Source organism: Dermacentor silvarum, chromosome 7 (assembly GCF_013339745.2).
Source record: "Dermacentor silvarum isolate Dsil-2018 chromosome 7, BIME_Dsil_1.4, whole genome shotgun sequence".
NCBI classification, from domain to species: domain Eukaryota; kingdom Metazoa; phylum Arthropoda; class Arachnida; order Ixodida; family Ixodidae; genus Dermacentor; species Dermacentor silvarum.
The window spans coordinates 176,029,783-176,055,152 of record NC_051160.1 but is presented as its reverse complement, the minus strand read 5'-3'; the positions used below and the strand labels follow the sequence as shown (position 1 = coordinate 176,055,152).

The 25,370-nt window shown below is 48.4% G+C and overlaps 1 protein-coding gene across 1 annotated transcript in view; it reads left to right on the top strand.

Moving 5' to 3' along the window:
• The window catches only part of LOC119458715 (uncharacterized), a 311,049-nt gene that overhangs the window by 258,239 nt on the left and 27,440 nt on the right, over positions 1–25,370 (top strand). The window contains exons 5-6 of the mRNA XM_037720571.2: positions 6,990–7,186; positions 17,536–17,839. Coding sequence (XP_037576499.1) covers positions 6,990–7,186; positions 17,536–17,839 — 501 coding nt within the window. The remainder of the gene's footprint in view (positions 1–6,989; positions 7,187–17,535; positions 17,840–25,370) is intronic.

Here is a 25,370-nt window from a genome sequence, read left to right as displayed (position 1 = left end):
CCCTTCTTTCATGTCGGCGCCACGATCGGCCGACGGCCCCGACCCAATATTATTGGTCAACTTTCATGAGCATAGCATTGTTCGTACAGTGTACTGTGAAAAATCCACTACTCCCAGGTTCATCCCGATGCCCGGAGATCGGGTGCATAACGGTCAAGCGGGGTGTAAGTTTAAGTGCATCAAAGATCGAAGCCACCGGCTCAGACAACGGCGCAGAGAGGGAAGGGAAGGGGAGGGGGGGTCATTTCGCGCACGCACACACGCACAGACACGCGGCCGGCTCAGCCAGCTTAAACGTAGCCTTCGATATTTGCTTCTACCCGATCAGAGCCACCTCTGGAGCACAGATTAGGACGCTACTTATAGCCCAAACGAAGCCAATTCGCAGATGTTGAGTAGCCCAAATATAGCCACATAGCCAAGTCGTCCAAGTCGACGCCAAAATTTTTTTCCTGTTGCCCAATGTGGCTATAAATTGGCTTGGCAACACTGGCATGGAGCAGGTCGAAAGCAGTGCCCGGCGCGATACTTCGCCCAGAAGCCATGGTCATATACCCGTGCTTCCCTTCTTTCATTGCGACCCTATTTTACTGCTCTCCCTTTCTGAGCATAGCCAGGTTAATACAGTGGGCTGTAACACCTTCTACACCCAGGCTCATCCCGATGCCCGGGTACAGGGTGTGTGATGGCTGAAACCGATAACACGAAGATGAGACGAAGTTACTGGCGCAAATGTTAGCACGGTGTAACTTTAAGTGCATCAAAGATTAAAGCCACCAGCTCAGACAACGACACAAAGAAGGGGGGAGGGGGGGATTTCGCGCACGGCCACACGCATAGCCGTGCTGCCGGCTGTTGCGAACGTCGACTTGTGCGTGGTCCACGAGGGTTGCATGTATGGTGCCGTGCCAGGTGCCGAGAGGAAGGGTTATCCATAGTGATTACAAAACTGTTTTATATACACTGTACATGGTATATTTCAAGATGGGCTCCATGATATTGGAGCCGTCTACGTGCTAACATCTTTGCATGTAGTAGCGTTTACATCTCCGAGCGTTCAACATGGTCGAGCGTGCTCTACATCGTCAAGCGTGCTCTACATGGTCAAGCGTCTCTTCATGGTGAAGCCTCCTGTTTTATCCCTTCCGTTTCCCTCTTTCACTCGACGAGGGAATACACTTTAGTTCTTTTAGCCAATGACAGTCTTTGATCAGGTGGCCATATCCCGCACGTGATGTGTCGTCGTTTCCCGCCGGGCTCCGCCTCCAATCTTGCTAGGTCGCCCCCGAACACAGGCAGCGGTTGACAACTTGGCAACCGAACGTTGATGTCGTTCCCCCGGGATTGCCAGACACGGGCCCCTTTCAAGATTCGCCTCTCCATAGCGGTCAGTTCGCGGAACCAGGTAGGGCGGTGGCTGTCTCGAAAGGCAGCAGTCGGCGTAGCGTCGTCGTGGTTCGGGCGGCGCTGGTAATTCACGGGACCGCAGCAAGGGGCGACGCTGCCGTTTAGCCACGCATGAGTAGCCCGGAGACCAACTGCTAATCCCTCAGTCCCAGGTGACAATTCTCGGCCGCGAGAAAGGGGCGCCAGGTTGGCGCGTCTGAGTCGGCGCCGGCCTCCTGTGTCGCGAAGGACTGCCAGACACAACAGCACCCCCGCCGCCAGATGATGCATCGGGAGGTCGAGTTGTTCCATGCAGCTCGGCCGGTTTGATGCCTGCTTCGCTCAAAGCCATGGGGCCGCTGCTTCCAGGAATGATGATCTTCTCGCCAAAGGCCTATTCATAGGTGGGCTCTGACTGGGCTGCAGAAATGCAAGATGACAAGCTCCAAGGAGCGACCTTTGTCAGCCACACACTATGCTGCAAGCGCCACTGCAAGCCACTCTCATCGCCAGACTCTACCAATTCCAAAAATCTGACAACCCCCTATCTAAAGAAAACCCTTAAACACAAGGTGCTCGTTGATCCGGACAAGTAGCAAAAAAACTTCCGATGATGTGTCTTCGGAAACAGACACCATCTGGGTTAATGTAATGAAGCTAAGTTATTATGAATTAGAGCTTCCACAGATCAGGAAGGCGAAGGGAGAGATGGCCTTCAGTAATTCATAGTCCGTAACACTTAGCACAAAAAAGCTACACAATCATTACATAGTGCCGAGATACTAAATAAACAAATGGGCAAACCATCTACGACTTATGACAAACTCGCGCAAACAGTAACTTGAGCCGCTTGCGCGTGACATGCCAAACTATATGCAACTGACATTTTGCATTTCAATTCTATAGCTGTCGTCACGTAATCACTCTCCCTTTTAAATAGTTGGTCTAACCTGAGCCGAAGAGGTTAACAACATAACAAACTGCGGCATTCTTTACGCCTGTCAAACATTCAACACGCATCTCCCATAAAATGAATACTAAAAAGAAAAATTTGCCACCCGTCTTCCTTGTTCACTTATTCTCGGGCCCCAAACGCACCCCTTACTTTCAAACGCACTCGATGGGGTCGCGCATTCCGGGGATTTCGCAAGGTGTCGTCGCGAAGAAGGCAAAACCCACTAATTTGCCTGACACACCTTGTAGCTGCGACTTTCGAACAGCCGCTTCTAAGTACTGGGAGGCGATACACTGACAGACCCGGGCGCGCACTTTCCAGTTATCTGCTCGGCAGACTCTTTTCTTTCCCCCTGCGAGTGATCGGCCATTGTAACAGCCTACAGGACGCTTCCCTTTGTCCCTCTGCTTACGATGGGCTGTACTCGATGCGGTTAGGTGACTGTTACCACGCCTGGATCTTCGCGAAACCCTCTTTTTCGCGACGTGCGTCACGCCGATCCCTGATCTCAGCAAACGCCTAAGCTTAGGATTTGCCCTCCTTCGCCTTTTCAGTCTCTGGCTGGGACTTCACCTTTGCGCATTTACCGCTGTCGCAGTGGCGCTTCGCAAGTTTGGTTCTAAGCGCCTCGACCGCGTCCGCCTTTCTCGCTTTGCGCTTACGTCTTTTCTTCAGCACTTGATCTGAGCTGTTCGAAAAATAGGCGACTTTCTCCGGCAGGCTAGCTGAAATTGCCGCCTCCGTACACACTTGGCCTAAAGGGCCTTCGGTTTCTGAAGCGGGAAAACCGCTGCTCTCTTCAGTAACTGTCTTCCCCTCGCATTCGGCTACTGACACGTATGGTTCGTTACCGCTAGCAGCTGCCTCGGGAATCGCCCCATGGTACTCTGACCACTGCTCAATAGGGAACACGCCTATCAGTCTCCGAGTCTCTTTACGTGCTTCTGACTTTGGAGCTGCTTCACTGGAGAAAGATTCTCCTCGTTCCTTCAGCATTTCCTCCGACCTATTAGAAAATAAACAGGGGAAGTTATCTGGCAGGCTGGCCGAAATTGCCGCCTCCGTACTCAGTTGGCCGAAAGGTCCTTCGATCACCACCCTCGCTATTGGAAGGCAAACGCTTCGCTCTTGGGCCACTTGCCGAATCCAAGCGGACTCTCCTGTGAAATCGTCGGGAGATACACAGCTAGGGTGAGCTACATCCATCGTTGCCGCAGAGTCTCTCAATACTCTGTACACCCGACCATTCACTGAAAGCTCTCGTATATAAGGCCTCAACAGATGCAGGTTCTTATCAGAGTCCTGAATTGTGGCAAATACCACCTGCTTCTCACAATTCCTGGCCATGTGGCCTTTTTCTCCACAGTTGTAACAGACAACTGTTTTCCGCGTCTCAAGTGCGCGCGCACTGTCAGCGGGCGCCCTCGTAGCTTGCTCTACTTTAGGTGCGTCAGCATCTTTCTCTTGATGCGTGCCTGGGAATTTTGAAGTCTCCGGTTTAAAATTCCTACGGACAGACTTCCTACCCTCTGGCTTCCCAAAACTGAATCCCGCTCTGTCGCTTCTCTCTAGTCGTCGCGCCGTACTGCGGAAACTTCGGCGCGTGCAGTAATCCTCGGCGAGTTCTGCCGCTCTGTCTACGTCTGAATTTGTCATCCGATCTTGCACCCAAAGCCTTACTTCCTCGGGAATACCTCGATAAAACTGCTCGAGTGCCATGCACTGAATTACCTTGTCGTGATCGCCGTAGACCTGTGCGCCTTTAAGCCACTCCACTAAGTTGACTTTAATCTCGTAAGCAAAATCCGGGTGAGATTCGTTTCCCTTCTTCGCGTACCTAAAGCGCTGGCGAAAAGCCTCTGCCGACAGGCGATATCTGCGCAACAATGCAGCCTTCACCTTGTCATACGCTTCATAGTCCTCCTTACTCAGCCGTGCAATCACATCTGAAACTTCGCATGGTAAAAGTGTCAACAACTTCTGCGGCCAAACATCTTTACTGAAGCCTACTCTTTCACATGCCCTTTCAAAGTGTACGAGGTAAAGGGCGATGTCTTCGCCCGTTCTGAAGGGATGCAGAAGGTTTTTCATCTTGAACTCGGACCTACCCGTACCCATGCGACGACCATCGTTCTCAAGTTGTTTAAGCCTTATCTCATGCTCTCTTTCTTCGCGCTTTTCTCGTTCTACGCGCTCCCTTTCTAGCTCTTCACGCTCGCGCCTCTCGCGCTTCTCTACAGCTTCAAGCTCGCGCCTCTTGCACTCCTCTGCTTTTTGCATTCTTTCAACGATGGTTTCCCAAGCCTCGTCGGCTTCCTCAACCGTCACTTCTTCTGCCTTCATGACGTCGAGAACCGCTTCTTTCGTTTTTGCGGAGTCAATCGAAATGCCTAACTCCTCAAAAACTAGAAGTAGGTCCTGCACTCTGAATTTCTCCATAGCGATCTAGTTTGCCTTCAAAATTCACCCTTCCTAAAAATCGCTATTTAAAGAAGGTGAATTTCCAGAACGGTGCCCGCCAGAAAACACACAGTTACTCTCCTAGCAACTACCTACTTGTACTAGAGAGTTCTGGCGACATGAAGAGCAAATTCCGGCACTAAGCCCGTCCTTATCGCTACCACATAGGGAGATTGCAGAATTTCTCGCTTCGTGCTCTTTCCCAGCAAAACAATTTTCATGGCCTCACCGGCCTTCTCCCAACTCACTTCCTCATTCTGTAAAAGCTCCAATTGTTGACTTTTGCCTACCGCAGGGCGAACCAAAATGCCCATCGGCTCACAACTTTTGAGGAGTTCCTGGATTTCAAACTTATCCGTATTTACAGTGCACCCTGTGTTTCTTCCCCTTAGTAACCTAGCCCACGAGACACTATATTCTTGGTCTGCGAGATGAAATCACCAACAACACCAAACCACCATTACCGACTTAGTCACCTGCGCTAATGAGTCTGGCGAAAAGAGAAGCAAACACGTAGCACTCACCACACCGATGTAGCCAACGCCGGCCGATCCCATAAGCTGCCAGCCACTGTTGCGAATGGTGATGGTCCGAGCGTCCACGAAGGTTTCCATGTATGGTGCCGTGCCAGGTGCCGAGAGGAAGGGTTATCCATAGTGATTACAAAACTGTTTTATATACACTGTACATGGTATATTACAAGATGGGCTCCATGATATTGGAGCCGTCTACGTGCTAACATCTTTGCATGTAGTAGCTTTACATCTCCGAGCGTTCAACATGGTCGAGCGTGCTCTACATCGTCAAGCGTGCTCTACATGGTCAAGCGTCTCTACATGGTGAAGCCTCCTGTTTTATCCCTTCCGTTTCCCTCTTTCACTCGACGAGGGAATACACTTTAGTTCTTTTAGCCAATGACAGTCTTTTTTGATCAGGTGGCCATATCCCGCACGTGATGTGTCGTCGTTTCCCGCCGGGCTCCGCCTCCAATCTTGCTAGGTCGCCCCCGAACACAGGCAGCGGTTGACACCTTGGCAACCGAACGTTGATGTCGTTCCCCCGGGATTGCCAGACACGGGCCCCTTTCAAGATTCGCCTCTCCATAGCGGTCAGTTCGCGGAACCAGGTAGGGCGGTGGCTGTCTCGAAAGGCAGCAGTCGGCGTAGCGTCGTCGTGGTTCAGGCGGCGCTGGTAATTCACGGGACCGCAGCAAGGGGCGACGCTGCCGTTTAGCCACGCATGAGTAGCCCGGAGACCAACTGCTAATCCCTCAGTCCCAGGTGACAATTCTTCGCCGCGAGAAAGGGGCGCCAGGTTGGCGCGTCTGAGTCGGCGCCGGCCTCCTGTGTCCCGAAGGACTGCCAGACACAACACGACTCAGCTAGCTAAAAGATAGTCTTCGAGATTTGTTTCTACTCGATTTGCTTCTACTCTGGAGCGTGGATTAGGGCGCCACTTATAGCGCCAACAAAGCCAGCCAGCAAATTTTCAGTAGCCCAAACATAGCCAACTAGCACAAGTTGACGCCAAATTTTTTCCTGTAGCTAAATTTGGCTATATATAGCCAAACCTGGCAACACTGCTGCCGGGTAGGGGCAACTGTGTGGCCGGTCTATATAGTATAGTGTCGCGCGTCATGGCTCTGCCAGTCGGTGCGGTGATCGCTGTGATGTCTTAATATATCGCGAAATGAAATCACGTATAGAGCTGTCCTCAGATTTCGCATTAGGGAGCATCGTAATCGTCGGAGAATATCTTTTTTTTTGTCAATTGGCTCCTGTCTGCCTTGTGCTGCCATTCTGCACGTCTCATTTTGTTATAAAACCCGTGGGCCATGAGTATGACGTAATAGTTCAGCGGAAATCCGCTAGGTGGAGATCCCTTTAACCTGTGGGCCAGAAAGATGAGTACCACAACGGGCTTGGTCGTGGAGATCAGAGAATGCACTAAAGCTATATCCAATCGCTTCCAGTTGTTTTTAGGTACATTATTACCATACAGTTGCTTGAGAGCCTTACTAGAGGAAGTTTGAGCGGAATACACCCAGGATAGCAAATATTACAAGCTAACTCTTTTTGGCGCGGTGATTGGGCGACCACTCGCTTTCTTCACAAGATGTCACTTTGCGACTTTCGACTAAGCTTCCTCTTGACCACAGCAAAGACGAAAAGAGACTTGTTGTATGCAGGTGGTGCTTCTTACATTCGACGATGCGGTGAACGATTTGAACTTCGACCACTACACGGAAATTTTCGACACGGGCCGCAAGAACCCCAACGGCTGCCCGATCCGCGGAACCTTCTACGTGTCGCATGAGTGGACCGACTACGGCCAGGTGCAGACTCTTTATTCCAAGGGGCACGAGCTGGCCTCGCACACCGTCACGTGAGTGTTCTTCATTGGCACACACTTTGATGAGCTTGATAAGGAGTTATTGTCGTTGTAAGTTGCTTGCTTCTTTTAGCGCTCTTGATGCCATCAAATATTTTTGGACAAGATGGCGATGCTGTGATTTCTTGCATGCAACATTCTCACTGTTCATTTTCACTGATTTGGGTGTTCATTTATTAAAAAAAAGACGTAGTGTTTTCGGCACAGCTTAGGTTTGTGAGTGTAGAGTAACCTTTCGCTGGCTTTTCCAGGTGTTAAATTGGCGCTTATGATGTCCCATCTGCTTTCTGCGGCCTTGGGTCTTTTGCCTTGGTTTAATAATTTACATGGTGGCAAATTATTATGCAAAAGACAAAGGTAATGCCCACGGCATGACGTTCATCACAGAATAGCCTGGCAAGGGAACAGGAATTCAGGATCACCAGTCAGCCTCTAGAGTCTGTAAAGGCGTACGTTCATGTTGGTGAATTACTTACAGGGGACGCTGATCATGAGAAGGAAATTTACAGAAGAATAAAAATGGGTTGTACTGCATACGACAGGCATTGCCAAATCCTGACTGGGAGCTTACCAGTGTCGTTGAAAAGAAAAATGTGTGATCTTTGCATTCTACCGGTGCTAACATATGGGGAAGAAACTTGGCGGTTAACAAAGAAGCTCGGGAAGAGGCTAAGAACCGCACAAAGAGTGATGGAACGAAAAATGTTAGGCCTAATGTTACGAGACAGGAAGAGAGCGGTGTGGATCAGGGAGCAAATGGGGTTTGCCGATATTCTAGTTCACATTAAGCGGAAGAAATGGAGCTGGGCAGGTCATGCAATGCGTAGGATGGATACCCGGTGGATCATTGGAGTTACGGAATGCGTACCAAGAGAAGGGAAGTGCAGTCGAGGACGGCAGAAAACTAGGCGGGGTGAAGAAGTTTACCTATCTGATGTAAATAAACGCCCTGTTCCTCTACTTCTCGGCCTCGCACTAAAGAAGCACCCTTCATGAAGTCTGTGCGGACGACGGCGTGGGCCTGCTAAGCCTCCGCGTGACGCCCCGGTAGCGTAGGCCAGCTACCCGTTACGAGACGCACCGGTGGCGTAGGCGCGACTCTCACTGAGACTCCGATACCAAGACTCCCGAATCCAACAATGCGCAGTCTCAATAGTGCCTAAAATAAACCAGGGTGGCGAATATAGAAATGTTTTTCTAAAATAGGACAGCAGAATCCGGACTCACTCACATATTAAACATTTTCCTCACTCGGACTCACTCACCGATATTCTACGCAGGTGGGCTCACTCGGACTCATACTCACCAAGAACAGATTTAGCCGACCCACTAAGACCTGCCAGAATCAGATTTAGGCAAGCCCACATAGACCTACTTCTTGCAGAAGACAAACATAATGCTCAATAGCCTGGCAAGGGAAGAAGAATTCAGGATCGCCAGTCAGCCTCTAGAGTCTGTAAAGGAACTTCAGAATAGTGTTTGCCTGAGCTCGTTGGTTGTGTGTCGTCGTCCCAGCGTGTGTCGTCGTCCCTTTCTGTCCGTGTGCATACGTTCTGCTGGAAACCATTTGTGCTCTGTAAAGGAGTACGCTTATCTAGGTCAATTACTCACAGGGGACCCTGATCATGATAACGAAAGTTACAGAAGAATAAAATTGGATTGAAGTGCATACGGCAGGCATTGCCAAATGCTGACTGGGAGCTTGCCACTGTCGTTCAAAAGAAAAGTGTACAATCATTGAATTCTGCCGTTGCTAACATATGGGGCAGAAACTTGGAGTTTAACAAAGAAGCTCGAGAAGAAGCTAAGAACCGCACAAAGAGTGATGGAACGAAAAATGTTCGGCCTAATGTTAAGAGACAGGAAGAGAGCGGTGTGGATCAGAGAGCAAATGGGGATTGCCGATATTATAGTTCACATTAAGAGGGAAAAAATCGAGCTGGGCAGGCCATGCAATGCGTAGGATGGATAACCGGTGGATCATTGGAGTTACGGAATGGGTACCAAGAGAAGGGAAGTGCAGTGGAGGACGGCAGAAAACTAGGCGGAGTGAAGAAGTTGGGAAATTTGCAGGTGTGAGTTGGAATCAGCTAGCGCAAGACAGGCGTAATTAGAGATCACAGGAAGATGCCTTCGTCCTGCAGTGGACATAAATAGGCTGATGAGGATATAGACCCACGGGCTCGCACCACTGACTCAGGCTCACTCAGGCTTACGCTGTAACACGCACGACCATACTAACAGAATCATGAGATCACACTCCATTCAAGATCGTGGAATCTCGCTCTCACTCATTGATTCGAACTTACAGGATTATAACTCATCTGAATCACCAGTTCAATACAAGGCTTACTGATTCCGAGGAAGAGATGGGATCAGAGTCACGCTCGCACTCACGTCTACTCACATGCACTGACACGCCCACTTATCAGGTTACACTTACACGTACTCATTCACGCCAATATTCATGTCCACTAACAGTCAAACTCACGTACAACAGGTAGCCACTCATGTTCGCACGGAGCACTCATCCTTGACACCACTGACTCACGCTCACCCACGGCGGTGCGCGCTTCCTCACACTTACACCTACCTGGCATGTCTGCGTCTAAAGGTGCTCAATTTTCTCAGTGCATTTTAGTAAATGTAGGTAAGCACGAGTAGATATTGGCACGTGTTCTTATTTATCCTTCTACCGGGCTCTGCATTTCACCGGCCAACCACTGAAAATTATCGCTCAGTGCAAGGCGCGTCTGCATGATATGTAACTTATTCGAATCTTATTCTTGTTTACATCTGTTGTGTATGTTCTCGCTGAGCCTTCTGTAATCAAATTGCATTTTGCTGAGTGCGACTTGTTTGGCTGGGCACAGGATCGCCCATTAACAGCTAATTTCATGACTTGCGTTGTATCACTGTGGTTCTTTACCGATACAACGTGATATTTGGTAGAAGTGCTTCATCGTTTATTTTCCGAACACCTTTTCAAGGCCGCGACCCTAGCCCGTACCACGGTGACAGCAACAGCGTCGCCCCGGACCATCGGGCTAGTCGCGGACAAAAAAGCTAACCCCGGAGCACGGACGTCTACTCCAGACTACCAGGAAAACCAAGGTCAAGCCAGCAGCCACGATGACGGATGCACCATCCGTCATGCAGCAGCCGAGGGAACCACCTATTTTCTGTCGGTCCTCGTCGGATGACCAAGAAACCTGGCATGAGACTTTTGAGAGGATCTCGACATTCAACAGCTGGAACGCTGGGGAGAAGTTGCCCCATATATACGTCTACTTGGAAGACGCCGCGAGGACATGGCTTGCGAACGGCGAATCCACCCTAACCACATGGGACCTATTTCGCAGACTTCGTACAGACTTTCACGAGCGTGATGCGCCAAGAGTGAATTCACGCTCTGTTGCAAGTCCGGATGCTGCTACTAGATGAGAGCGTCACGATTTTCACCAAGGAAATGACTCGGCTATTCCGCCCCGCCGACCACGACGTGTCCGAAGAAGAGAAGGTTTGTTTGCTGATGCGTGGGGTAGTGTAAGATCTCTTCGCCGGACTAACGCGCAACCCGCCGATTACCGTAGCTGAATTTCTGCCAGAGGCTTCGTTCACCTAGAAGACACTGGAAATGAGCACCAGACAATTCAACCGCCGCTCGATGCCAGACTGAGCCCATGCACTCTGCCCATGCAGTCTGCTCATGCACTCTGCTCCAATGACCTGCGGGGAACCATCAGCTCGCTCGTGCGCGAAGCACTACAAATAATGTTCCCATCGTCGCAACCTTGAAGTGGCATGAATTGCCGACACCGTCCGCGAAGAAAAGCAGCAGTCATTAGAAATTCCTAATCGACTGGAGGCTCAACCGGAAGCCATGAACAACGGCTCTGCCACCCGCCTCCATGTTCCTCCTCCATGTCCGCCTCAAACCCATGACAACGGAATTGTGTCGTCAGACGCCGTCGCCACAAACCCGCCTGCCCGCCGGCCCGCTGTTACGTCTGAAAACGTCAAAAGGCATTCCTTAGGTGCTTCCCACGAGGCAGCCCCTTCATCAGCGCCCGCCAAGACAGCGACGTAGACCTGGTGCCCACTGTTAAAAGGCTAACAAAGAAGCTCCCCTCAAGGTGACAACGACCACCGGATTCTGTAGACGTGGCAACGACTGCGAAGGCCAGGCTTTCCTGGTCCCTGCAAGCCGACAGCCACGAGATCCCGCTAATTGATGCAAGGGGCCAACGTTGGGGACTTCCGTACGAGCTCCGTCGACTTCAGATTCTCAAATTGCCACGTGGTTGCCTCCTATGCGGGGGCGATCGCGCAACATTGGATGCGGAGTCCGGCGGAACGGTGTCCTGTCATGGAAGGGATTTTGCGAACGGTGTGACGAATACGATTGGCTAAGACACAGTCATAGATTCCCGTGTCTGGTCACCTAGAGAAATGAACGGCTTTAAAAGCAGACGCCTTATATTTATTTATTTATTTATTTATTTATTATTACGATAGCAATTATATGGACACTCAAAAGCACATTTCTGCCGTCGGCGTCGCCGTCGCCGTGAGGTTCCGTATGACGTCAATGAAGATGAAATCGCCGCCGCGCGCCGAACGCTGTATGTGCGAGTGAAAAGGCGCGAGGGGCGCATGCTTTCACGGGGAGTGAACGCACGGCGGAGAACAAACGCGCGTTCTGCGCCGTGCTCGCTTAAGGGCTGCAGAAGTAGGCGTCTCTTTCCTCCTTTACAATCACCATATATGTGGAGCAAACGCGCCTTCTTCCAACGCGCGAGAGGCCGTGGGGGAGGGGGGGGGGGAGAGGCGACGTTTAGCTGCGGGCTGCGGTACAGTGTACTAGCTTCTAGTACACTGTAGCTGCGGCACCAAGTGCCTATTTATATCAGAGGCTCCGGCAACAGTCACCAACGCCACACGCATTTTAAAAGAACGCGGGCAAAACGCCGACGGCGTCGACAACAGTTCTGCGTGTTGCCGGTGCTGCTGCATGTCCAAGTTTATACAGCTGATAAAGCTAATATCATTACTCCGTATAGCTCTCTACAAATTTGCTATCGCAATTGATGCTTCGCCTTTCAGGTGAAACTGCGACAACTTTTTTATTTATGTTACCCTCAGGGTACAGAGTACATTTCAGAGGGGAATAGCAATTCACAACAATAAAAAAGAACAGAAAGCACGTTTCGTACAAGAATATAAAACAATAGAGGAAAACTATTAATAATGCGAGCAATCTTCTTAAAAGAATATAATAAAACAATTGAAGAATAATTATATTATGCGAGAACCAAAACATTATACAAAAATCAGTTAGTGAAAACCAAAAATACGGTAATTAGGTAATCATCGCCGTAAGGATCTTTTTAAATTGAATGGTATCAGTGATGCTCATTAGTGATGCGGGTAGGGAATTTTAATCGTTAACAAGTTCTTGGAAAATATGAATGCGCACGTGGTACTATGTTGCAATGGGGCACTGCTACTTTTTGTTGGTGCGACGAGAAATGAACGTTGCTGGTTGAATCCATGGGGAGTGAAGAAGCCGCCGCAGACAGACCTCCGCTCATGCAGTACTTTGCTGAACAGACGACGCGTATAGTGCCTCGATGCGCGCGCCCTCGCGAACGAAGCGGAGGCGAGCAAGCACATCGAGGCATCCTAACGATGCGGCTACTCTGTCGCGATCTAGGATCCATAGTCGCCATAGTCCGTCTTGCGCGGCACAACGCTTTTAGAACGCAGCTTTGAGGCGCCCGTTTCTGCGGAGAGCGTCGGCGTCGTATTCTTCTAACACTTTCGGCATACCCTGCTGCTCCGCTTTCCGCTTCATGGTTCCGCTGCACCCTGCTCCTCCGCTCTCCGCCTCGCGCCGCCTTTCCTCACCCGCTGCGCTCCGAGTTCGCTCTCATCTATCGCCGTGCTCGTTCGCTCGGTTACGAGCTGCGACGCCGACGCTCGCCGCATGAACGGGCGCCTAAGAGCTGTGCTCTGACAGCCGTCTTACTAAGAATCAAACGCAAATTACAGCCTCGTATTTAAGCCAATACACTTTACAATCACGAAGTAGTACAAATAACTGATATTTCGGCGTTAAAATCACTTCAATATTGGCCTGGTCAGCTCATGTTTCTGACATTTGTGCATCAGCCGTTACGAATTTGTGTTTTTAAGGAGGAAATTTGGAAACGACCTAACAAAGCTCAGATAATTGATATACAATTCGTACGTCAGTGCTAAAATAAAACATGTTTCCATGATTTGGGATCCCCAAACTTAACAGGATATACAAAAGCTGAAGTAGTTACACCGGAAAGATGTCAGATTTATTTATGGGAAGTATAAAAGGACTCACTCCCCTACTAAGCTTATGCGTGATCATGGCATTCCATCATTATACACACATAGACAATATGCTCGCATAGTGTATTTGCATGATATTATTGCGTTATCAACTATATGGACACTACAGGCGCATTTCTGGCGTCACCGTGGTCGTCGCCGTGAGGTTACATATAAAGTCCAATGCCGATGAAATCGTGACTGCGCGCCGTATGCTGTATGTGCGAGTACAGCGTTCGAGGATGAGCAAGTGATAGCGGCTCAATTTCGCGCACGCAAGTGAGGTAAGTGGGAAGGAAGCGTGCCGTCTTGCGTCGCACGCAACGCTCTGGGGGGAGGGTAGAGAGGGGGGATGCGTTCTTCTCCTGCCACCCGGGCGACCGCGCAGATGGCTTTTAATAGGTTCAAGATGCTTTCCCATTCATCCAATATCATCAATAAGTCCTAATGCTTTCCCATTCATCCACGTAGAGATAACTAAGTGCCCCTTGAATCATTTTTCAAGGCATTTTTCAAGGCACTGAACATTGGAAGTTACATTAGTTTGCTTTCTGTTAGAAGTAATACTTCTCAGCTGTAGAGATATCACCGTGTTCATTTGTTACTCTGAATACTAGTGTTTGTAATTTTTTAAGCGAAGATCTATAGGCTAACAAGTGCTGACAAGCTGGCTAACAAGCACAAGAAGGCTAACAAGCGCCACCACCACCACCACCACCACGGTGGTGGTGGTGGCGGTGTCACGCTGGAAAGTGGGCCGATCCTGATGATAGTGCAGAAAGGGTCTAAGCTCAATAGCGCATACCAGGGACAAAAAAGAGAGAGAGAAAGAAACAGAGGAAGGGAGAGAAGGGAAGAAAGAGAGAGAGCGAAAGGGAGAGAGAAAGAAAGAGAGAGAGAGAAGAAAGAAAGAGAGAGAGAAAGAACGATATAGAGAGAGATTGAAAGAAAGAGAGAAAGAAAGAAAAAGAAAATCACCATGAAGGTCAGATACACACACGACAAGCTTCGCTTGCCCCCATTTTCTCGACAGGGGAAGGGCTGGTGTTAGGTGAACTTTATAGGCTCACAAGCGTCGGCGGCGGTGGTGGCGGTGTCACGCTGAAAAGTGGGCCGATCCTGATGACAGTGCAGAAAGGGTCCAAGCTCAATGGCCCATACTCCTGTCGTGTGGGCCGATCCTGATGATAGTGCAGAAAGGGTCCAAGCTCAATGGCACATACTTCTGTCGTGTGGGCCGATCCTGATGATAGTGCAGGAAGAGTCCAAGCCCAATGGCACATACTCCTGTCGTGTGGGCCGATCCTGATGATTGTGCAGAAAGGGTCCAAGCTCAATGGCACATACTCCTGTCGTGTGGGCCGATCCTGATGATAGTGCAGAAAGGGTCCAAGCTCAATGGCCCATACTCCTGTCGTGTGGGCCGATCCTGATGATAGTGCAGAAAGGGTCCAAGCTCAATGGCACATACTTCTGTCGTGTGGGCCGATCCTGATGATAGTGCAGGAAGAGTCCAAGCCCAATGGCACATACTCCTGTCGTGTGGGCCGATCCTGATGATTGTGCAGAAAGGGTCCAAGCTCAATGGCCCATACTCCTGTCGTGTGGGCCGATCCTGATGATAGTGCAGAAAGGGTAGAAGCTCAATGGCACATACTCCTGTCGTGTGGGCCGATCCTGATTATAGTGCAGGAAGGGTATAAGCCCAATGGCACATACTCCTGTCGTGTGGGCCGATCCTGATGATAGTGCAGAAAGGGTATAAGCCCAATGGCACATACTCCTGTCGTGTGGGCCGATCCTGATGATAGTGCAGAAAGGGTCCAAGCTCAATGGCACATACTTCTGTCGTGTGGGCCGATCCTGATGATAGTGCAGGAAGAGTCCAAGCCCAATGGCACATACTCCTGTCGTGTGGGCCGATCCTGATGATAGTGCAGAAAGGGTCCAAGCTCAATGGCCCATACTCCTGTCGTGTGGGCCGATCCTGATGATAGTGCAGAAAGGGTATAAGCCCAATGGCACATACTCCTGTCGTGTGGGCCGATCCTGATTATAGGGCAGGAAGGGTATAAGCCCAATGGCACATACTCCTGTCGTGTGGGCCGATCCTGATGATAGTGCAGAAAGGGTCCAAGCTCAATGGCACATACTCCTGTCGTGTGGGCCGATCCTGATGATAGTGCAGAAAGGGTCCAAGCTCAATGGCCCATACTCCTGTCGTGTGGGCCGATCCTGATGATAGTGCAGAAAGGGTATAAGCCCAATGGCACATACTCCTGTCGTGTGGGCCGATCCTGATTATAGTGCAGGAAGGGTATAAGCCCAATGGCACATACTCCTGTCGTGTGGGCCGATCCTGATGATAGTGCAGAAAGGGTCCAAGCTCAATGGCACATACTCCTGTCGTGTGGGCCGATCCTGATGATAGTGCAGAAAGGGTCCAAGCTCAATGGCCCATACTCCTGTCGTGTGGGCCGATCCTGATGATAGTGCAGAAAGAGTCCAAGCCCAATGACACATACCAGGGACAAAAAGAGAAAAAAAAGAAAGAAAGAAAGAGAGGAGAGAGAGAGAAAGAAAGAAAATCACCACGAAGGTCAGATACACACACAAGCTTCGCTTGCCCCCATTTTGGCGACAGGGGAAGGGCTGCTGTTAAGTAAAGCTTTATAGGCTCACATGTGTCAGCGGCGGTGGTGGTGGCACGCTGAAAAGTGGGCCGATCCTGGCGATAGTGCAAAAAGGGTCTAAGCTCAATAGCGCATACCAGGGACAAAAAGAGAGAGAGAGAAGAAAGAAAGAGAGGAAGAGAGAGAAGGGAAGAAAGAGAGAGAGCGAAAGGAAGAGAGAAAGAGAGAGGAAGAAAGAAAATCACCATGAAGGTCAGATACAGACGACAAGCTTCGCTTACCTCCATTTTATCGACAGGCTGTGTCTGGCCCACGCATCATATTTTCTTGCTGACCTTAGTTTTGTATTTTTACATCCGTCTGTAATTAGTGTGACCTTGTTTTTTTCTGTTCCTGTGTGTACGTTCTGTTCCTACTTTCTCACTCTATGCCTTGCTTTACTTTCGTATTTCTGGGCTGTCATCATGCTGTTGTTTTTTTTTCTTCCCTTCTCCTTATCTTCAACTTCCTTTTGCACCCCCTCCTTCGTAGAGAGTAGGATGGCGTTGTGCACCTCTCGGTGGCAGTTGCCATCCTGCTCCTTCCATATTTCTCTCTTTTTGTGTAGGGTGTTTTCTTATCAAATAATGTTAATATTGTTTTGTATCATATTCCACTTCTGATGGGTGCGGGCGCGCGTGCGTGCCAGTGCGTGTGTGCGTATGTGTGATTTACGTAAGGACGTAAGATAATAAACAAACACGTAAATGTTTCTGCATTTTACGTTTCCGTTTCTACGTAAATGTTTCTACATTTTACATTTACGTTTCTACGTAAATAAATCAAACATGTAAACGGCACGCGCTCGTGCCACTCGCTCGTGGCACGCTCTCGTGCACTCGCAATGGCGAGGCCGCGTTTACGGGGGGTAAGAGCCATTCATTGTCTTACGTAATGGAGAGATTTAATTTTCAAGCAATTTAATTTTGATGAATCGCAAGCGCCAATGGCGGGCGAATGCTGCTAAGCGACCGCGTTCTCTCCGTCGCAGCCGAACGTAACCTCATAATAGAGAAATACTTTATTGAACCCTCGGAAATAACCCAGTGATAAACACCGGGGCCGCACGTGGTTGACCGTATTCGGGGAGTGATAGTCTTCCGCAGCTCAGCTCGTGCTCCGCACGCGCTCGTGCCACGAACGGGTCAACACAAGCTTCGCTTGCACGCCTCTTCACAGTAGTGGAAAGGCGGTAAATTTTTGAGTCATACGCAGTCTTAAAATGAGCGGATAAGGAGACTGACTGCAGAGGCTTCTTGCCACAGTAATATAGCCGCATCGCTGAGTGAATGTGTTACGACGCAGGCACAGCTTCGGCGAGAAGTTCTCCAAGCAGCAGTGGTTCAAAGAGGTGGCCGGCCAGCGCGAGATCCTGCACCTGTTCGGCGGCGTCAAGCTGGAGGACGTGCGAGGCATGCGCGCCCCATTCCTGCAGATTGGCGGCAACAAAATGTTCGAGATGCTGCACGAGGCCAACTTCACCTACGACTCGTCCATGCCGGTGTTCGAAAACAACCCGCCCTTCTGGCCTTACACGCTCGACTACGCCATCAACCACGAGTGTATGATCACCCCCTGCCCGAGCAAGTCCTTCCCGGGTGTGTGGGAGGTGGGTACTTTGGTATGCATGTCATTCAGCTGTCAAGATGCACCCTCTGCACTTGGCGAGCCATGACAGTCTGTCAGCAGACACATTTGTGTTATGTTTAACTCATCAATGCCCATGAAAAATCTACCAGCCAAATTTTATTGTACTTGTCACACAATGGTCTTCTCACACTGTAACTGCATTGTCTTGTGAACTGTGCGCTGTTACTTCAAGCGGTACAATCGTCTGCTTTATAAAGTACGCTGGGCCTGATTGGTAGCAATACACGATGCAGACCTTCAAAGTTACAAAGTTGGAACTTCTTAAAAACGAAATGTCTAACTTTAAATAGTCAAATTTAACTTTATACAGGTCATCTTAGCCTTCTCATGGCGAAATTATCCTTTTAGTCGCTATTATTTCTTGTTGGGATGGTGTTTTTACTCATCCAATGTGTAACATGGATTGAGAAGGTAACAGAGTAGCTGTGGTGTTGTTTTCAAAGAGGCACGCGATCGTAATATAGTATTTGATACCAATGGACAGCTGATATTTTAGGATATTTTAGGAAGGACGCATGCTTACAAAAAAAGAAAATGCAGTAGTCGCTTCAGCGATGGTTGCATGATACAACACGGCGTCTCTCGCGATGGCAGTCGATTGTTTGCATCACGATCCCGTTGCATGACTTGCTTGGCGATATTTCTTTTTAGAATTGTTTGACCTATGATGAGATGGAGTATGCATCTGGTTCCTAAATGTAAGTTATCTTATTTTAATGCCAGAGCTGCTGTCTTATGGCGCTGAAATATACTATATAACTCGCACTTGTCATTTCCTGTTTTTTTTTTCAAGTTTGCAATTTGTAATACATAAACATCTCTACTTATAAATATATTCACAAGATACGTAAACTATTTTCTATTTATCTGTATTTACTGCAACGTTGTGTTCACTTTATTGAACGTGAAGACAAGAGCATGGTCAATATTGTCAGTGGCATTAAAGAAACCGATGGTTAACTCAAGAAGATGGTTAAGCATCTTCACTTAGTGGAAGGACTGACGAATTCTTTTAGTTATTTCATGTTTAGTATTAAGAAGCGCCATTTCATATGATTTTTTTTTTCGAAAATCAAACGGCATATCTTTCTAATTTCTAATAGAATCAGGGCAACACTTGACTTCAGCCAACCAAGAGAACAGGCTGGCTTCAGGAAGGGATATTCTACGATGGATCATATCCATGTCATAAATCAGGTAATCGAGAAATCTGCGGAATACAATCAACCTCTCTATATGGCTTTCATAGATTATGAAAAGGCATTTGATTCAGTAGAGATACCAGCAGTCATAGAGGCATTGCGTAATCAAGGAGTACAAGAGGCATATGTGAATATCTTAGCAAACATCTACAAGGATTCCACAGCTACCTTGGTTCTCCACAAGAAAAGTAGAAAGTTACCCATCAAGAAAGGGGTCAGGCAAGGAGACACAATCTCTCCAATGCTATTCACTGCATGCCTAGAAGAAGTATTCAAGCTCTTAGACTGGGAAAGCTTAGGAGTGAGTATCAACGGTGAATATCTCAGCAACCTCCGATTTGCTGATGACATTGTCCTATTCAGCAACAATGGAGACGAATTACAGCAAATGATTGAGGACCTTAACCGACAAAGTGTAAGAGTGGGGTTGAAGATTAATATGCAGAAGACAAAGATAATGTTCAATAGCCTGGCAAGGGAACAAGAATTCAGGATCGCCAGTCAGCCTCTAGAGTCTGTAAAGGAGTACGTTTATCTAGGTCAATTACTCACAGGGGACCCTTATCACGAGAAAGAAATTTACAGAAGAATGAAATTGGGTTGGAGTGCATACGGCAGGCATTTCCAAATCCTAACTGGGAGCTTACCACTGTCGTTGAAAAGAAAAGTGTAAAATTATTGCATTCTACCGGTGCTAACATATGGGGCAGAAACTTGGAGGTTAACAAAGAAGCTTGAGGACAAGTTAAGGACCGCACAAAGAGCGATGGAACGAAAAATCTTAGGACTAACGTTAAGAGACAGGAAGAGAGCGGTGTGGATCAGAGAACAAACGGGGATAGCCGATATTCTAGTTGACATTAAGCGGAAGAAATGGAGCTGGGCAGGCCATGTAATGCGTAGGATGGATAACCGGTGGACCATTAGGGTTACAGAATGGATACCAAGAGAAGGGAAGCGCATTCGAGGTCGGCAGAAAACCAGATGGGAAGATGAAGTTAGGAAATTTGCACGCGCAAGTTGGAATACGCTAGCGCAAGACAGGGGTAATTGGAGATCGAAGGGAGAGGCCTTCGTCCTGCAGTGGACATAAAATAGGCTGATGATGATGATTATTATTATTATGTTGTACTTTGATGAGAATCGGTGCAACCTGATATTTAACGCGCTCTCAAATACTTTCGAAAGGACTGGGAGGACGCAGGTTGGCCTGTAATTGGTTAAGTGTAGCTTATCATCTCCTTTAAAAACAGGGCATGCTCTCGCAATTTTTAAACAATCTGGAACGACACCAGTTTTGAACATTCTGTTAATAATATACGCTGAGGTTGGAGTTATTATGACACCTACGTATTTTATTGGTGTTGGTCTAGTATCGCCAAAGCCAGCGGCTGCGTTATTCCTGATATTTATTATTGGCACGACTTCGTCTGCAAAGACTGGGGTCAGTATTACAGAATTGATAAGATTGGAATCTTTTAGGACACAGAAAGGCCCTGATCGTCAATATAATTTGCACTGGTCACAAAATACTCATTCAGTTCGGCTGCTGCTTCGCAACCTGTTACATCGCCTGCACTTGTTCGCAGCTGCGAGACCTGCTTTTTCTGCGATTTTAAATTTTTTACTTCTTCCCATAGCTTTCTGGCGTCATTTCTTTATCTTAGACAACAGTATTTAAGGGGGGATTAATAGCTAGCTCAGGTCTACTACTACTACCGCCTGTAGCTCTGTCATTAATAAAGCAAACTCTACCAAATTTTGCAAGCTGTTTCATTGGATAGTTTGCTAAATACAGTATGAATTTCGTGAGAAATTGCGAAGCTAATAATAAAATATAAAACAATATATGTTTTAATTAGTTTTATTTTTGAAGGAACATTTTTCAAAAAACGCTTCACGCGTAGAAAGCTGAAAACTCCTGTGGTTGTTGCATGTGTCCAGAGTGTTTTACTGAAGCAAAATAATATTTATAGGTATCAGCATTGTTTAGTAAAAAAATTTAATCCATGAGGACTGGACTTTGAAGGCTTTTTTTCTTGAAGAAAAGCTTTTGTATAAAATAATGTTCTGGCAGCAAAACCTTTCTTTTGGTTCAGTAAAAGCGAATGCTATTCAGAAAGAAGTCACAGAAGTTTCCACTTGATAGCTGAAGTGGTCACAGAGAAAATGTTCCTTTTCTGACGAAAAGTAGTGCTTTGGAGAAAACCGCACTGAAAGTTCGAGTTTCCGTCAAGTCATATTAAAGCGCTCCTGCTGCATAATCTTCAGCATTATTCTCTTCGGCCTGTCTTTTGAAGTCTTTTCGCTCACTCGCCTTGGTTTTTCTTTCTTTCTTCCTCTCCACAGAGGCTTGAAAATCTGCTTTTTTTTCATCCTGTCCTTGTCCGTCCTGCTTAGTGCAGCGTCACAATAGACAACCGGAGTAACGCCAAGCGCCTCGAGGACTTTTTTTCTGGCATAGTTGCCGTCATTGTAATAGCTGACCCCATCATAAACAGCAGGTTTCACTGTGAAACCTGCTATTACAATGACGGCAACAATGCCAGAAAGAAAGTCCTCGAGGCCCTTGGCGTTACTCCGGTTGTCTATTGTTCGCTAAATAAATCTCCAATGACGCGAGGCCACAGCGTTTCTTCAAGCTCTCTTCGAGTCGAAGGGTGCCCTCACCACACTTCTTGCAGATTGAAACGCGCATAATGAAGTCATTCAGCAAAGCAATGTCTATTATACGAAATCCAGATGAGTTTGCACCCACATCGTCAAAAAAAAGTCACAGGCATGCGCGTCACACACAGCACAGTCACAGCGTAAGCTAGTTGAGCGGCGCAACAGTAGCTCCAATTTCGGCACAACGCACAACATGGTCTTCGCGGCAAAGTGTCTTCGCCTCGATTTTGACGAGAACGATCTGAACTGTCCGCCCGGCGACGGCGTGCTGCGGTTGTAATGCTCTCTGCACAGCAGTCTGCTGAGCCCGATGATGTCTGGTTGTAGCCGCGCACGTAGCTCTACGATTCGCTTCTTCAGCAGTTGTTCGTACCTGGCGAGGAGACGCTATAACGTGTACCGAAGAGGTACGCAGAATACGTGGCGCACATCGAACATCAGGATAGCGTTCATTGCGCGCCCCGTCTGAATCGCATCGCGTCTGAATCGCATCGCGTCTGAATTGCATCTCGTCGCACGCGGTGGTTGCAGGCACGTTAACTAGATGGCGCCACCATACTGGCGGAGGCTCGGGTCGTCTGCGCCTGCGCGCCTACCTAGGCGCGCCGGCGCAGAGGCGCAGGGTGCGTATAAAGGGAATGTTTCTTCTGCTGATAGCAAGCGCTTGCGTGGCTCGGTGGTAAAGTATCCGACTCCCACGCAGCGGACCTGGGTTCGATCCCGGAGAAGAGCGGGTACTTTTTTTCGCATTTCCCGCGATAGCGGCTACGGGGCGGCGGCTTCATCGCGACCAGGAACGGCTATTGGAGTGAGCCCATAACGGCTTACGCTGTGAAAAACCGCATATCCACGGGGTGAATGATGAGTGGTCGAAGCTCCGGAGGGAATCATCGGTAAATCGTGAATCTTCCGTGTAATTCGCCCAGTCTCGCTGCACTAAATCGAACGATTGACTTCCACCAATGACACGCGCCATATGTGACGTCATTCCTATTTTATAACAGCGCCCTTCATTATAATTGCATCATATGCCCCTTAAGGGGACGCTAGCACAAACGCGTTAGAAACGTGCAGTACTCTCTAGTAAGGGGGAGAGGCCACAGCGTCTTACGCAGCCGTTTACACATGCCGGAACGTGCACCGCGTTTGCCGACTCCATCACATGACTGCTGAGAGAGTATAACCCCCGTATTCATAAACGCTCCTCGACTTGAACTTGACTTGCCACCGCCTTCAACGCGTTTCGAACGCGCTGCCCAAGGCGGTGGCAAGTCAAGTTCAAGTCGAGGAGCGTTTATGAATACGGGGGTAAGGCGGAGAGGCAACAGCGTCTTACACCAGCTTCTTTCACGGGCCGTAACGCGCTAGCACAGACGCGTTAGAAACGCGCAGTCTTTCGTTAATGTTGGGTATTTATTGCCATCGTGGTGCGTGTGTCTATGTGCGCTTCGTGGCGTAGTGGTTAGCGCCGCGCGTTCGGAAGCGAGGGGTCCCTGGTTCGATTCCGCGCTACGGACACAACTTTGGGAATTTCTTTTTCTGATAAAGGTAGACGTGGCTACCTACTACGACAACGACGACTACTACGACGACGACTACTACTACTACTTGTAATACATACTACAGAAGAGGGACAGACCCACACCCTAAGGAGCTTCGCCCCTAAAAGAAATCTCGCGGGGCATTTCCAAACTTGGCGGCACTTGCACTCACCGGCGTTGGCTCGGTGTGTTGTGTTAACAGCGCACTTTGCGGTATTGGTTTCCACAGAATTTTCTTTTCTTGCGCGGATTTGGTGAAAACTGAGGCATTGGTTCAGTGCGTTTGGAAACAAATCGCAGCTGCAAGCCGTCCAAAATGGTAAGAATTGCAGAACGCACGAGCGTTGGTGTGAAACGGCGGGAACGCAGATGCAAACAAACTTTCGCGAGCAAACTTCAGTGACTGTGACGACCCCCTTCGGCCCTAGACTGAGCGGTTGAAACCGTTTATTTAGATAGAATTCTGCCAATCTGAACGATTATACATAAAAATAACGCTTGCCCGTCATTACGTTCGCAACAAAGCAAACGTCAAGACCCCTTACAAGATCTCGCGCCGTAAGGAGGCGCAGCCACGGGGGCAAGTGCGTTTGACGCCATTTTTGAATGCCTCCGTTGCGCATTAGAGGGCGCCACTTCGAGGAAACACTTGAATTGTTGTGGGATATTCTTCAATACGAAGGCATAGATGACGATTTCGTGGAGCTGCTGAGGGAGATATATCGAGACAACCAAGTACAAGTGGCATGGGAAGGCCGAAAAGGAAATGAAATGGTGGGAATTCACAAAGGATTGAAGCAAGGATGCCCTCTGTCACCATTGTTGTTCACGCTTTACGTCAAGGGCATAGAAAGACGACTGGAAAACAGCGAATTAGGTTTTGATTTATCCTACATGCGTAATGGACAAATGGTGCAACAGAAGATCCCTGGACTGATGTACGCAGACGACATTGTGCTACTAGCGGACAATAAAAAAGATTTACAGATACTTGCGAATATCTGTGGGAACGCAGCGACAAATCTAGGCCTTAAGTTTAGCACAGAGAAATCAGGGATTATGATCTTTAATGAGCACACGAGTAACTTCGTGGTGTCAATTCAACAGCAAGTAATACCCATAGTGAAGCAATATAAGTACCTCGGCGTACACATAAACGAAGGAAAGAATTACTCAATCAACCACCAAGATAATCTGAAAATAAAGGGGAAGCGGAATGCAGCATTAATGAAACACAGAGCACTGTGGGGCCACAATAAGTATGAGGTGGTGCGTGGAATCTGGAAAGGAGTAATGGTGCCAGCGCTAACATTCGCAAATGCCATTATATGCTTAAAATCGGATATATTGGCGGGTTTGGAAGTTAACCAAAGATCAGTAGGCCGGTTGGCTTTGGGAGCACACGGTAATACGACAAATGAGGCAGTGCATGGAGACATGGGTTGGGCCTCTTTTGAAGTCAGAGAAGCACAAAGCAAAATTAGTTTTGAAGAAAGGCTCAGGAACATGGATGAAAATAAATGGGCAGCTAAAGTGCACAAGTATCTCTACATGAAAAGCGTGGACACAGAATGGAGGAAGAGGTCAAGGAAGTTGGCAACCAAGTACAGGATAATCGAAACTGTAAATAGACAACCAGGGGTCATCAGAAAGAAAGTGAGAGAAATAGAGACCGTGAATTGGATGCAAAGAATGGAAACGAAAAGGACAATGGAGATTTACAAGAATGAGAAGAAAGAAATTAGAAGGGAAAATCTGTACGATAACACAAAGGGCAGTGCCTTGCTATTTGAGGCTCGAGCCGGTTGCCTAAGGACGAAAATATATCGGAACAAATATTCGGAATTAGATGAGACATGTGTATGCTGCAGTAAAGATCCAGAGACCACTCAGCACATCCTAATGGAATGCGACGGGATCCACCCAGCGAGAACCGTAGGTAACGTGCAACTCCCAGAAACGCTTGGGTTTAAAGTGGAAGGAAACATAAACAGATCAGCCGTAGAGATCAGCAAGAGACGATTAGAGTACTGGTGGAAAAAAAGTAGGGAAAAGATGGATGCGACCTGATCTCTTA